The sequence below is a fragment of the Lolium rigidum genome, chromosome 7 (genome assembly GCF_022539505.1).
Source record: "Lolium rigidum isolate FL_2022 chromosome 7, APGP_CSIRO_Lrig_0.1, whole genome shotgun sequence".
Lineage (NCBI taxonomy): Eukaryota > Viridiplantae > Streptophyta > Magnoliopsida > Poales > Poaceae > Lolium > Lolium rigidum.
Genome location: NC_061514.1, coordinates 154,283,809 through 154,295,520, shown reverse-complemented (window position 1 = coordinate 154,295,520; position 11,712 = coordinate 154,283,809). Strand labels below are relative to the sequence as shown.

General features: G+C 42.5%; 1 protein-coding gene across 2 annotated transcripts; it reads left to right on the top strand.

The window, feature by feature from the left end:
• Nucleotides 1–5,990: 5,990 nt before the first annotated feature.
• On the top strand, nucleotides 5,991–11,118 carry LOC124675216 (probable metal-nicotianamine transporter YSL5). 2 transcript variants are annotated; one of them, XM_047211285.1, is made up of 8 exons: nucleotides 5,991–6,058; nucleotides 6,137–6,493; nucleotides 6,635–6,807; nucleotides 6,975–7,072; nucleotides 7,394–7,531; nucleotides 8,106–8,295; nucleotides 8,584–8,713; nucleotides 9,676–11,118. In XM_047211285.1, exons 1-8 carry the CDS (start codon nucleotides 6,016–6,018, stop codon nucleotides 10,614–10,616), a joined length of 2,070 nt encoding a protein of 689 aa, XP_047067241.1. In that variant the 5' UTR covers nucleotides 5,991–6,015; the 3' UTR covers nucleotides 10,617–11,118. The 2 variants fall into 2 exon arrangements, with proteins under 2 accessions (XP_047067241.1, XP_047067242.1); XM_047211286.1 differs by lacking the exon at nucleotides 5,991–6,058 and having other exon boundaries at nucleotides 6,228–6,294.
• Nucleotides 11,119–11,712: the final 594 nt, after the last annotated feature.

Here is an 11,712-nt window from a genome sequence, read left to right as displayed (position 1 = left end):
TGCCAAAACTCGCCAAGCCACGGCATTGGCCAGCCCAAACACGCACAGCACCCTGCCAGGACGTGCCAGGCACGCGGTGAGCGTGCTCTGGAGCGCGCCAGAGCATCTCGCGACCCGTCGCCCTCGTCCTCCTCCTGCATCCCTACGCCTGTGTCGAGCCCCACCTCCCTCGCCTCTACCCCGTAGACAAGCTCCCTAGCCCGCAGAGGAACCCTCTCCCTCGTCATGATCAAAACCTTCCGCCACGGTACTGCGAGGACGCCACCATCGCTAGCACGCCACAGACCATCTTTTGACGTGCCATCACGCGCGCTAGCTCCGCCTAGCCGTCGCCTACACGACGCGCATCATAGCTTGCCCCTTCACGCCTCCGACCGCCAGCGCCATGGCCGCCCCTTCGCAGCACCCACGGCACCCTCGCCCTCCTATAAAAGGAGCACCCCCTCGACCCCATCTCTCACACCATCTTGCTCCCCTCTCACCACTGAGTCTCCCTGCACCACTAGCTCCTCCAATTAACGTCGGAGCCGCCGCAATTTGACGCTCAGAGCCGCCGCAATTTGACGCTCAGAGCCGCCGGAGTCCGCAGATCATCGCCATCGATCCGCGCCACCCCACGCCTCGCCGACGGTACCAGGAGCTTCCTCGTCCTCGACAACGACGCCCAGCACCCAGCAGAACACCGCGGGAACCTTGGTACACCCTCCGACCCCCTAGGCACGCCGCGAGCTCGTCGGAATCCCGCCGGAGACGACGACCTCTGTGAGCCGTTGATCTCCCCTCTAATCTAACGGATCACAGCGCCCATACCGTTTCGCCCCTTTAAGGGTCACTGACGGGTGGAGCCCGCAACGTCAGGCGGCCCGCGTGTGCTAGTCACACTGCTGGGCCGGCCCAGTCCGTTTAGTCTGTTTAGCCCGTTTCGTTTTCCCGCGCGGCCCAAGGAATTCAAATTCGATTTAATTATTTCAGCTCAATTCAAATACTGGTGCCCCCCTTCAAATTTGAATAACTTTCAAACTACTCCATCAAATTTAGCAAATTTTATATATTCGGAAAGCCCATGAAATTATCTATCAAATGCCACTGGTCCCATATCCAATTTTAAAGTAGAATTAATCTGATAAAAATAACAAGACAGGGGCTTTTGCAAATTGAAACTTTATTTAAAATTTAACCATAATTGTTTTTGAATTGATTCCAACTCTAATAAATCACAATTGTTGTCCTCTAATTGATTATGCAATAATATAGACAGGTTGTTTTTATGATCATGGACTAGATCAAAATATTGGCTATGTAGTCAATACTAGTCCATTTAAACTATAGCAAATTTTAGGAATTTAAATCTATGAGGTGTAGCACCTCATTTAAATCATTTTCTCAAGTAAGATGAAGTAATATGATGACCTCTACTGCATAGGTCATACTTGCTCACTTGTAGAATTTAAATCAAAATAGTATTGAATGGTTGTTTAAATCACATGAGATGATGAATCTCAATTAAATCACTTTTCTCAAATAATAAATGTGAAGTGTTGACCTTGGTCAACATGTGATCATCCCTGGTTATTTGAGAAGATTAAGTCTTAAGGAGAATTCAATGAGAGGAAATTATTTCTCCCAAACCAAAGAGAAATCCTAATTCCAATTTTTAATGAGAGGAAGTTATTTTTCCTAATATTAAATAAGGAAACCCTAGAGTAATTTTTGGATAAATGTTAAGTAGTGATGCTAGATCAATTGTGTGAGCCATTAAGGCTAATTTAAGAATACCAGACAATGGGATGAGGAGTTGATTAGAGACATCTTTTGGCAAATTGACGCTGAGAGGATTCTTCAGATTCCTTTGGCTGTAGGTATGATGGAGGATTTTGTGGCCTGGCATTATAACAGGAATGGCTTGTTCTCCGTCAAATCCGCTTACCACTTGGAATGGAAGTATCAACATGGCAGGAAACTGGCCAGAACAAATTTGATGGGCACGTCTGAAGCTCCTATCTGGAAGATTGTCTGGGGACTCAAAGTTCCTTCGAAAATTAAAATTCATATTTGGAGATCTCTTCATGGAGCTATCCCATGCAATGGTGTCCTGGCCAACAGACATGTCCCTCTCTCGGCTCAATGTCCCTTGTGCTCCACTGACTGTGAGAGCATCAGACATGCTTTCTTTCAATGCCCGCGAGTTCAGCAAATTTGGCATGCTCTGGGGCTCTCTGATGTTGTCAACGAGGCATGTTTCGTTGATCGACAGGGTTCTTGTGTCCTTGGCTCACTTCTCCTTGATAAAACCTCCCGCGCCCCTCTCTTTCAAGACATTTTTAGAAAGGATTTGATTGCAACTGCATGCTGGTACATCTGGTGGGAGCGACGCAAGGCAACGCATGGGGAAGCTGTCCAAAACCCATCTCGCTCGGCGCAGAGTTTTCTGGCTCTTGCATCCAACTATGCACGAGCAAAAAATCATGGGCGTGGTGGTATTGCCCGTGGAGGCTGGACGAAACCTCCAGAAAGTAAGGTGAAATTAAACGTTGATGCTAGTTTTGATCCTATTTCAGGTTTGGGAGGTACTGGTGCTATCATCCGCGACAGTCATGGTTCTTTTATCGCGGGTTGCAATCGATCTCTACCGCACATTGCTGATGCTCCTACAGCGGAGGCCATGGCCTTGCGTGATGGTCTCCTGCTTGCTGGACAGATTGGGTGTAACAAATTGATCGTCGAGTCTGACTGCATGGAGGTGGTGCAAACCATGCAAGAAGGAGGCTTCTCTAGTGGAGCAGCTGCGGCCATTTTTGAGGAGTGCGGATTTCTTTGTCGTAGCTTTGCTTCTGTTATTTTCTGTCACTGTGCTAGGGAGGCCAATGAGGCAGCGGAGCGGAGGGGTTAGATAGTCTGGTCTGGCATGAGGACCCCCCTGATTTTCTCCTTTCTGTAATCACCATGGATGTAACTATTGTGTGACTGCGGCAGCAGGTTTCTGACGCACTCTTTTCCTTCCAGGGTACCTAAGGGGGCTGGAAGGTTTTTAATGAGGCGGCCTGCTGTTTTCTTAATAAAGTGGAGATTACAGTTCAAAAAAAAAGTGTTGTTTGGTGATTGTATCCTCGTATTCGTTTATAGACGCTAGTACCGGAGACTATCAAGAGGAGGAGGTATTCTACCAAGAGGAAGAGCAAGAGAACTTTGATCATATCACCAATCAAGGCAAGCTAGACTAATGCAAGCTATTTTGTTTGCAAGCTAACACTCTTGCAAGGTTCCCATGTGCAAAGCTCTACAAGAGCAAGGCACCATTACTTTTACTTTATGCTTAATGCTCCTATCCCAAATTTTTACTTTACAAGCTTTACTAAATTTTGTTTATCAAAGTACTTTCTGATTCATGATTCACTTAGTTTAGTTATGGAGTAGTGCAAGAGTAGCAAACTTAGCCTAGAACAATCCAAGTTGCTTAGCACCCCTCATGACTAGTTGCTAGTGCGCAATAATCAAAGTGACTATTCTAGATGGGAACTTGTGAAAACCAATAACTTTGAAAACCTTGGAATGATGAGTCATTCTATTGAAAGATTTTGAAGGTGAATGTGACTTGTGAATGACTTGGTGAATTTTACAAAACTGATGGTTGGGTTCGGATGCGATACCATTCCAATTTTACAAGTACCCCCACAATACCTGAATATGGGTAAGGCTTAGCTGGAAATTTATGTGTCTTAGTATGGGTTCCCTCTAAAACAAGCGTCATCGGGGTTATGCCGGAGGCTGCCTCTACAACAAAAGGAATGATGTGAAATGACGTGAAATGAGGTGAATGTCCGGCCCAAGCCCTGTGCAGTTCCCGAGGCTGACTGTCTGTCTTCACCTGGGAGGCCAAGCTCATGGGGAGAGGTGCCTATACTAGGGTATGTAAATGAAAGGTTAGGATTGATAGTTCGCGTACTTGCGTACGATAAATCGGGGCCGATTACCCCTGACGAACTATTGCAATTGTTATGGCACAAGTGTACAACCTCTGCAGAGTGTAAACCTATTCGAATAGCCGCGTCCGCGGTCATGGACAGTTGGAAAGGCTATACTGTTCCGTCATCAGAACTTTTCTAAAAATATGAAGGGTGACTTGTGATTTGAGTTGAAAGGTGACTTTGACTTTTAATCACAACTGAGTTGTGGGAATGACACTAATGTTCCCACTTGAGTTAAGTTAGGCAAATAAGGAGTTTTTTTGATTATTACAGTGTTTATGAAATAAAACTGGCTTTCTGCAAATGAAACTAGGGCTTAGAACCCCTTTACTATAGTTGATGGTATTTACATTAGTATTAGTTTGCGAGTACTTTAAAGTACTCATGGCTGTGTCCCTGGCTATTCAAATGGCCAGACTATGAAGACGAGTACCAGAACCCGGAAGAAGGACAGCAGGACGTCTACGACAACTAGGATCACTCCTGACGTCAAACAGTTGCCTGTGGAATAGATGGACTACTACTACGCTATTTCGCTTCCGCTATGTGTTATGTAATGGATCAATAGAACTTCTATTGTTGTAATAAAGACTTGGTCATGTGATCATTTATTTTATTTGTAAGACGATTACGTGTTGTAATGAATGATGTGTTGTGATATCAATCTATTATGTCTCGCAAAAACAATATTCCTGGGATTGCGAGGAATGGCATAATAGGCATCTGGACTTAAAAATCCGGGTGTTGACAGCTACACCCTGAGAGTTGAGCCAGTTTCATCCAAAATAACATTTAACATGGTATCAGAGCGTTGTTACATACATGTACATGTTATAGTTTACAGGATATATAGAGTCTAACAAGGATATATATATATAAAACAACAATTACTCATCTCAACCTCTGTTTTGCTTGGTTGGATTGTCTAGTCGTTTGTGTTGACAAAAATCATCCAACAAGGATTTCTTTGCGTTGACTTTGAAGGAAAATTTTACATCTACTGAAGCTTCTATTTATAATTCCTCTTCTTGTGGTGTGCTAAACATGTTTTATGCTAATTGTATTGTTTTAATCTCAAAAAATCTATGGTTTTAATTGTACAGGTTCAAAAGTATAACATTCGGATACTACATTTTCATATTCCTATAAAAATCTTGTGTTGATGATGTCCAGCTCCGTAGGCTACTTGTTTAGTTCATCTATCTTTGGAAAACCAAAACTGATCCCGGGTGCATATGCACCCGGTATGTATAAAACATGTTTTAAAAAGTTAAAAAATTAGGAATTCTTTTTTGCCATGTAGAGGGACATGTTCTACGTGCGTACATAAAGTTTCACATAAAACCGATATTTTTTATACCCTGTGTAAAAAGGATAAAAAAAATGTCTCGTGAAATAGACTATTTTAGCACCAAAATTTGAATTTTTTACAGAGGGCACCAAACATGTCGGTTTTTTCTCGAACAACTTTGTGAGCATATAACATGTCAAGATATACAACCGATTTATTTTTGTATTTGTTTGACATTCTTAAATATATTTAAAATGCATTTCATATAAAGGGTGCATATGCACCCGGGTGCAAAAGCACCCTATCCATATATCTTTATGTTCTTTTGTTTTTACATGTTGGTTCATCTATCTTTGCCTGCTTGGCAGCTTGCCACCATGAAACAGTTGGCTCTTCAGGTTCATTGAACCTTGTCTGCTTGGAGAAACAAGTGTACCTTTATATTCTACTACCAAAAACCTATGCTGGGCTAAGCAGGAGTATGTACAACTAATCTCTCTCAGAATCCAAACACACCAAGATGAACAATGCTGCAATCATTTTAGGATAATATATTCTGTACGAGATACCGATGCTTTCAAATGATTTTGATGGTTTTTAACAGTGTGGATCCTTGTTCCGTTGCAAACTTGCAATAGTCTCCACGTTTTCTTGTAATGAGATGCTTCTGCAGTTGATTGCTTCGTGGTGGTAAGCATACAAATCACGAGCCTACTTTGTTGATCCTCATTTCTCTCCTAACAGCAAAAATAAATAAACATGCGAACAGTAGACGACACTGAAATCGAAACACCAGAGACGACGGCGTCGGATTGTGCTTCAGTGACTTTGTCAGCCCACAAAGTCACTGACTTTGTGTCACTTACAAGTGGGGCCATGTCGGCGTCATCCCCCTTCCTCCGCACCGGAGACCTCGCCGCCGGCGCCGCAACTTCCCAGCTCCTTCTGCCCGGGCCTGCACGCGTTCCCCCATGGAGGGAGCAGCTCACCCTCCGGGGCGTCGCCGTGGCCGCGGCGCTGGGGACGCTGCTGTGCGTGGTGATCCACCGCCTCAACCTCACCGTCGGGGTCATCCCGGCCCTCAACGTCGCCTCCGGCCTCCTCTCCTACTTCCTCACCACGGCGTGGCGGGCCGCCGCCGGGAGGCTGGGGTTCGGCCGCGGGAGCCCGTTCACCAGGCAGGAGAACACCGTCATCCAGACCTGCGCCATCGCCTGCGCCGGCCTCGCGTTTAGCGGTACGTACGCGGCTCACTCGCCATGCTCCGAGTCAGGAGACAGCATCTCTCACTCCAGCAGCTTATATTCCAGTGTTAATTTGCAACATTTCGCAGTCAATTTCTCAAATGTTCAGTTTAGTGAATATTCATTGTTCGTAGGGTGCTCGGCATCGTATATCTTCGCGATGGACAGAAAGACCTATGAGCTCGTCGGACCTGACTATCCGGGTAACCGAGTGGAAGATGTTAAAGATCCTTCGCTTGGTTGGATGATTGGGTTCCTGTTTCTCATTGCTCTCCTCGGGCCATTTGCTATTGTCATCCTGCGAAAGGTTTATTTTCTTCTCATGAGGTGTCGCGCAATGGCTGCTGCAAATTTTGTCAAGCTGTAGACAAGTTTGTATTTTGTTGTATGAAAATGCCAAGTAGGCTGATAGTTTTCTACCCTTAGCTATAAAGTACACGGTTATGGTGTTGTTTCTCAACTGAAGTACTGCAGGTATTGGTGATTGATTACAAGCTTGCATTTCCTGGTGGGACAGCTACCGCTCTGATGATTAATAGCTTGCATGGAGAAAAAGAAGCTGATCTTACAGGGTATGGCAATTGCCAATTACTCCGACTTAGCTAACTTTGTAAAATAGGATACTATCTTTTTCTGATGCATGCTTTAGACATGGATGAGCGATGTAAATAATTCATCTTTATAATTTGGAGTAGACAACATATGCATGATAAAACATCTGAGTTTTGGGACATAATTCTTAGCATAGGTGCCACTACAAAACTACAAACGGCTTGCTAACTTGTTAAAATTCGTGCATGTTTGTTGTATTTGTATGTCAAGTAACTTATGCAGTTATTTGTCCTATTTCACATGTTTTTGGGTTCTTGTTAAGTTGTTATATTGTTTTACAGAAAGAAAGTCCATTGCCTTGTAAAGTACATGGGCCTTAGTTTTGGCTGGAGCTTCTTTAAGTGGTTCTTCAGTGGAGTTGGTGATTCTTGTGGCTTTGACAATTTTCCAACATTTGGACCTGAAGCTTTTAAGAACACGTAAGCTCTCAATGTATTTCTCCCCCTGCACCCTCTTTTTCTCTACACGCGCTTAGCATTGTGATTGCAATGGAAGTGGACCGATATGTATAATGATTGTGGACTTCATTTGTTACTGCCAGCTCTTATACTCACCATTTTATTTGTATTGATATTTCTTTCTTTCGTTATAGCTACGGATTATTTTGTGCTAAATTTCATGATCAATTGGGGTTATCTGAGATCTAAGAGAACTAAACATACAGTATAATCAACGAGTTTATTTTCGTTCTTCCCAGTATCACAACTGAAGGTTCCTATCTTCAGTGGCATACCTTACAACTTACTGTGCTAGTGACATTAATTTTCAAATGCAGAAGAAAAGAAGTTATGCTGCTAATGACTAGTTTGCCACATGTATGCTTTTGTGTCTCAAATGTCAAATTCATGTTATAGGAAGTATATATGATTATTTGGGTAGCAACATGTACTAGTTTACCTATTCAAGCTTGAAAACAAGTTGCATGATACGTATAATGTGTTAAGAATGACCATTTATCTGAACTCTGAAGTTATGTTTATCTCATTCCTGCAGGTTCTATTTTGACTTCAATCCTAGTTATGTTGGGTATGGTCTTATTTCTCCCCACATTGTTAACTGCTCAGTGTTTCTTGGGTCAGTCATATCCTGGGGCTTTCTTTGGCCATTTATCACTACGCAAGCTGGTGATTGGTACCCAGATAACCTTAGTAGCAGTGACTTCAGAGGCCTTTATGGTTATAAGGTATATATATGCAATTCTGTATTCCTTATAGTCATTTGGTTGATGACAGTTTCAATTTGGATGCAATTGCACTAAGTCTGCAATTATCTGTGAAATTCATCCCAAGCATTTCTTTTCAAGAGATTTATTCTGCGAACACCTTTCATGTTATCTGTAGTCAATGCCATGCGAGTAAAATGGGCTAAATGTGGATTTGTTTCTTCAGTTTTTGGTAGCTATTTCGTAGTAGGTAACATAATGTAACATGGCCATGCTTGATTTTCTTCATAATGATGCTTATTCCTGTAGGTTTTTGTAGCAATTTCGATCATACTTGGAGATGGCCTCTACAACTTGGTAAAAATCTTTGTTATCATTGCAAGAGAAATCTGCATTGCGCAATCAAAACAATGTGATCAGCTTGTTCAAGCTCTTCAAGGTAACATCAATAAGTCGATTGCGGATTTTTGGAGCACAGGCTACATGGAGCTTGTTTTTTCAACGATTCAAAAATGGTGTTTCAGAGTTTTAAAAAAATCTGAGCAAAAATTTAGGAAATAATGTAATCTACCAGCACGAAAAAATCTCACCTTGCAATACCCAAATTTGGTCATTTTTGTTAATCCCGGACTATAAGGTATTTGGGGTTGAGATTTCGTATGTTGGTAGAGTTCATCATTATCTATGTCTACATTTTTTTTAAAACAAACTTCGAAATCATGTTAATTTCGAAAAACAAAGAGCTCCATGACACCTGAGCTCCAAAGCGAATTTCCGCAATAAGTCACGGTATATAATTTTGTGCCTTTGTAGTCATTCAACATGTCTGCCATTTTATGACTTGAATTTGTGGCCAGAGGGCATTAATTGTACAGTATATAGGACGTTGTGTTTTGGCTCATATGTCTAGATGCACCCATTATGAAAAATATATTTTAAATGCATTTCAAAATGTCAGTAAATTCTGGAAAAGTTTTGTTCACACACAAAGTATTGCGGAAAAAATACATTTTTATGGCCTGTGTAAAAATACAAAAACATGTCTCGTGAAAAGCTATTTTGGAGCACCAAATTTTCTTTTTTACACAGGCCACAAAAAAACCATTTTATACGAAACTTTGTGTGTGAACATAGAATGTCTGGATGTACAGCTGGATATTTTTTTCGAAATTTTTACACATTTTGATATATGTTTTTTTAGATAATGAGTGCATATACACCTATGAGGCAAAGTGGACTTCCGCAATATATAATCCATTTCTTCTTCTTCACTGATTCATAAAATCTTACCTTTTTGTTTCTTGTAGTACAGTTGTGTCAAATATTTGCTTGCAGGATATCATCTTCCTGAATGATTTGTTCAACTTTTTTGCATTCAGCTTATTTCTTTGTATTTTTCAGACCATGAGAGCTCTAAACCATTAATGGATGATAAGCTTCAAACCGAGATGTTCTTCAAAGATAGCATACCCACAAGCTTTGCTGTTTCTGGTTACATTTTACTCGCTGCAATATCCACAGCAGCTGTGCCCTCCATATTTCCCCAGCTGAAGTGGTATCTTGTGCTTGCCTGCTACTTCCTTGCTCCTGCCGTTGCCTTCTGCAACTCTTACGGGATGGGCCTGACGAACCTGAACCTTGCGCCCACCTATGGCAAGATTGCCCTCTTTTTATTTGCCTCCCTCGTCGGCAGCAGCGATGGTGGCGTCATCGCCGGCCTTGCAGCATGTGGCATCATCATGTCAATTGCCTGCTCTGCGGCAGATCTCATGCAGGACTTCAAGTGTGGCTACCTCACCCTCTCCTCGCCGCGGTCAATGTTCGTCTCCCAGCTAACTGGGGTTGCGCTCGGATGCATCATTGCTCCGCTCACGCTGTGGCTCTTCTGGACAGCCTTCGATATCGGCGACCCTGATGGGGAGTACAAGGCCCCGTTTGCCATCATCTTCAGGGAGATGGCCATTCTTGGGGTCGAAGGTTTTGGCTCACTGCCCAAGCACTGTCTCCAGATCTGCTGCACATTCTTTTTGGCGTCATTGGCCGTCAATCTCCTGAGGGATCTGTCGCCCGCCAGTGCATCGAGGTTTATCCCCATACCGATGGCGATGGCTGTGCCGTTCTACATCGGTGCGTTCTTCGGGGTGGACATGTTCGTTGGGACGGTGATCTTGTTCGTGTGGCAGAAGGTGAACCGGAGGGACGCCGATGATTACGCGGTAGCAGCGGCGTCCGGGCTGATCTGTGGGGATGGAATATGGAGCATTCCTTCTGCTGTTTTGTCCATCCTTAAAATTGATCCACCAGTCTGCATGTCCTTCAGGCCGTCTTCTGCTTCCAGGTGAGAAGATGGCTCCGAAAGTCTCTGTCTATCACATGAATTTGTGCTCTTCAGTAATGAATCTTTGTAATTACATATACGTACATACTAAGATGTGTTTTGTCTGTGTAACATCGATCTATTCTTCTGTGTAGAGTTTTAGAAAATAGAAAGAGAACAAAAAGAATGATACCAGGCACTAAATGATACCATGGTACCAGTTGTGAACTTGTGATACATCTGCTTAACACTCACAATTATTTTCATATATTTTAGAAACTTGAAAGTTTGACTTTGAGAACTGGTGATATCTAGTGATATCAGGCTTATCAGCCACTAAATGATAGTGCTAGCATGGTACCAGTTGTGAAAATTAAAATTTGAAGTTTCTAAAAAATCCAAAATTAATTGTGAGTGTTCACAAGATGTGCGTTTACAACGTCTAGAATTTTTAGAACCAAGTTTGAAACACCAAGGGAGAAACAAAAATGGAAAATTGACATGTGAATAGTGTCATTTGTGGTTTTGTCTTTTTTTTAAACACTATTCATGTTGGATTTGTCATTTTTGTGCGTGTGTTTCGAATATTATGGAGTATGAAAATTTCAGGGGTTGTAAACACACACCTGGTTAACACTCACAATTATTTTCATATTTTTTAGAAACTTGAAAGTTTGATTTTGAGAACTGGTAATATGGTATCATTTTGGTATGTAAACACACACCTGGTTAACACTCACAATTATTTTCATATTTTTTAGAAACTTGAAAGTTTGATTTTGAGAATTGGTAATATGGTATCATTTAGTGCCTGGTATGTTCCTTCTATCTGCCATTCGGACCTTCTGTGTTTTCCTTGCACAAATCTCAATATACTGAGAGCAGACGACTCCAGTTGATGACTTGGAAAATTGTTATTTGTCGGTTAGTCGGAGGATAACAGAACCATACACCGTGTCAGTGCCCAAAACTCTTCCATTTCTCAAGATTTCACTTGCTTTGGCACTACCATCGAGCGTCGCTTCCACACTTTCCTTCAGTGTGTCCAGAATCGATCAGATCGGACTTGACATGCTTTTGGCCACCTGGTATGCCTAGAAACGCACACGTACCTCCGCCTC

Coding starts and splice junctions, on each gene's coding strand:
- LOC124675216 (XM_047211285.1), top strand. CDS start 6,016: ATGCGAACAGTAGACGACACTGAAATCGAAACACCAGAGACGA. Junction 6,494..6,634: donor CGCCGGCCTCGCGTTTAGCG/GTACGTACGCGG, acceptor CATTGTTCGTAG/GGTGCTCGGCATCGTATATC. Junction 6,808..6,974: donor CTATTGTCATCCTGCGAAAG/GTTTATTTTCTT, acceptor GAAGTACTGCAG/GTATTGGTGATTGATTACAA.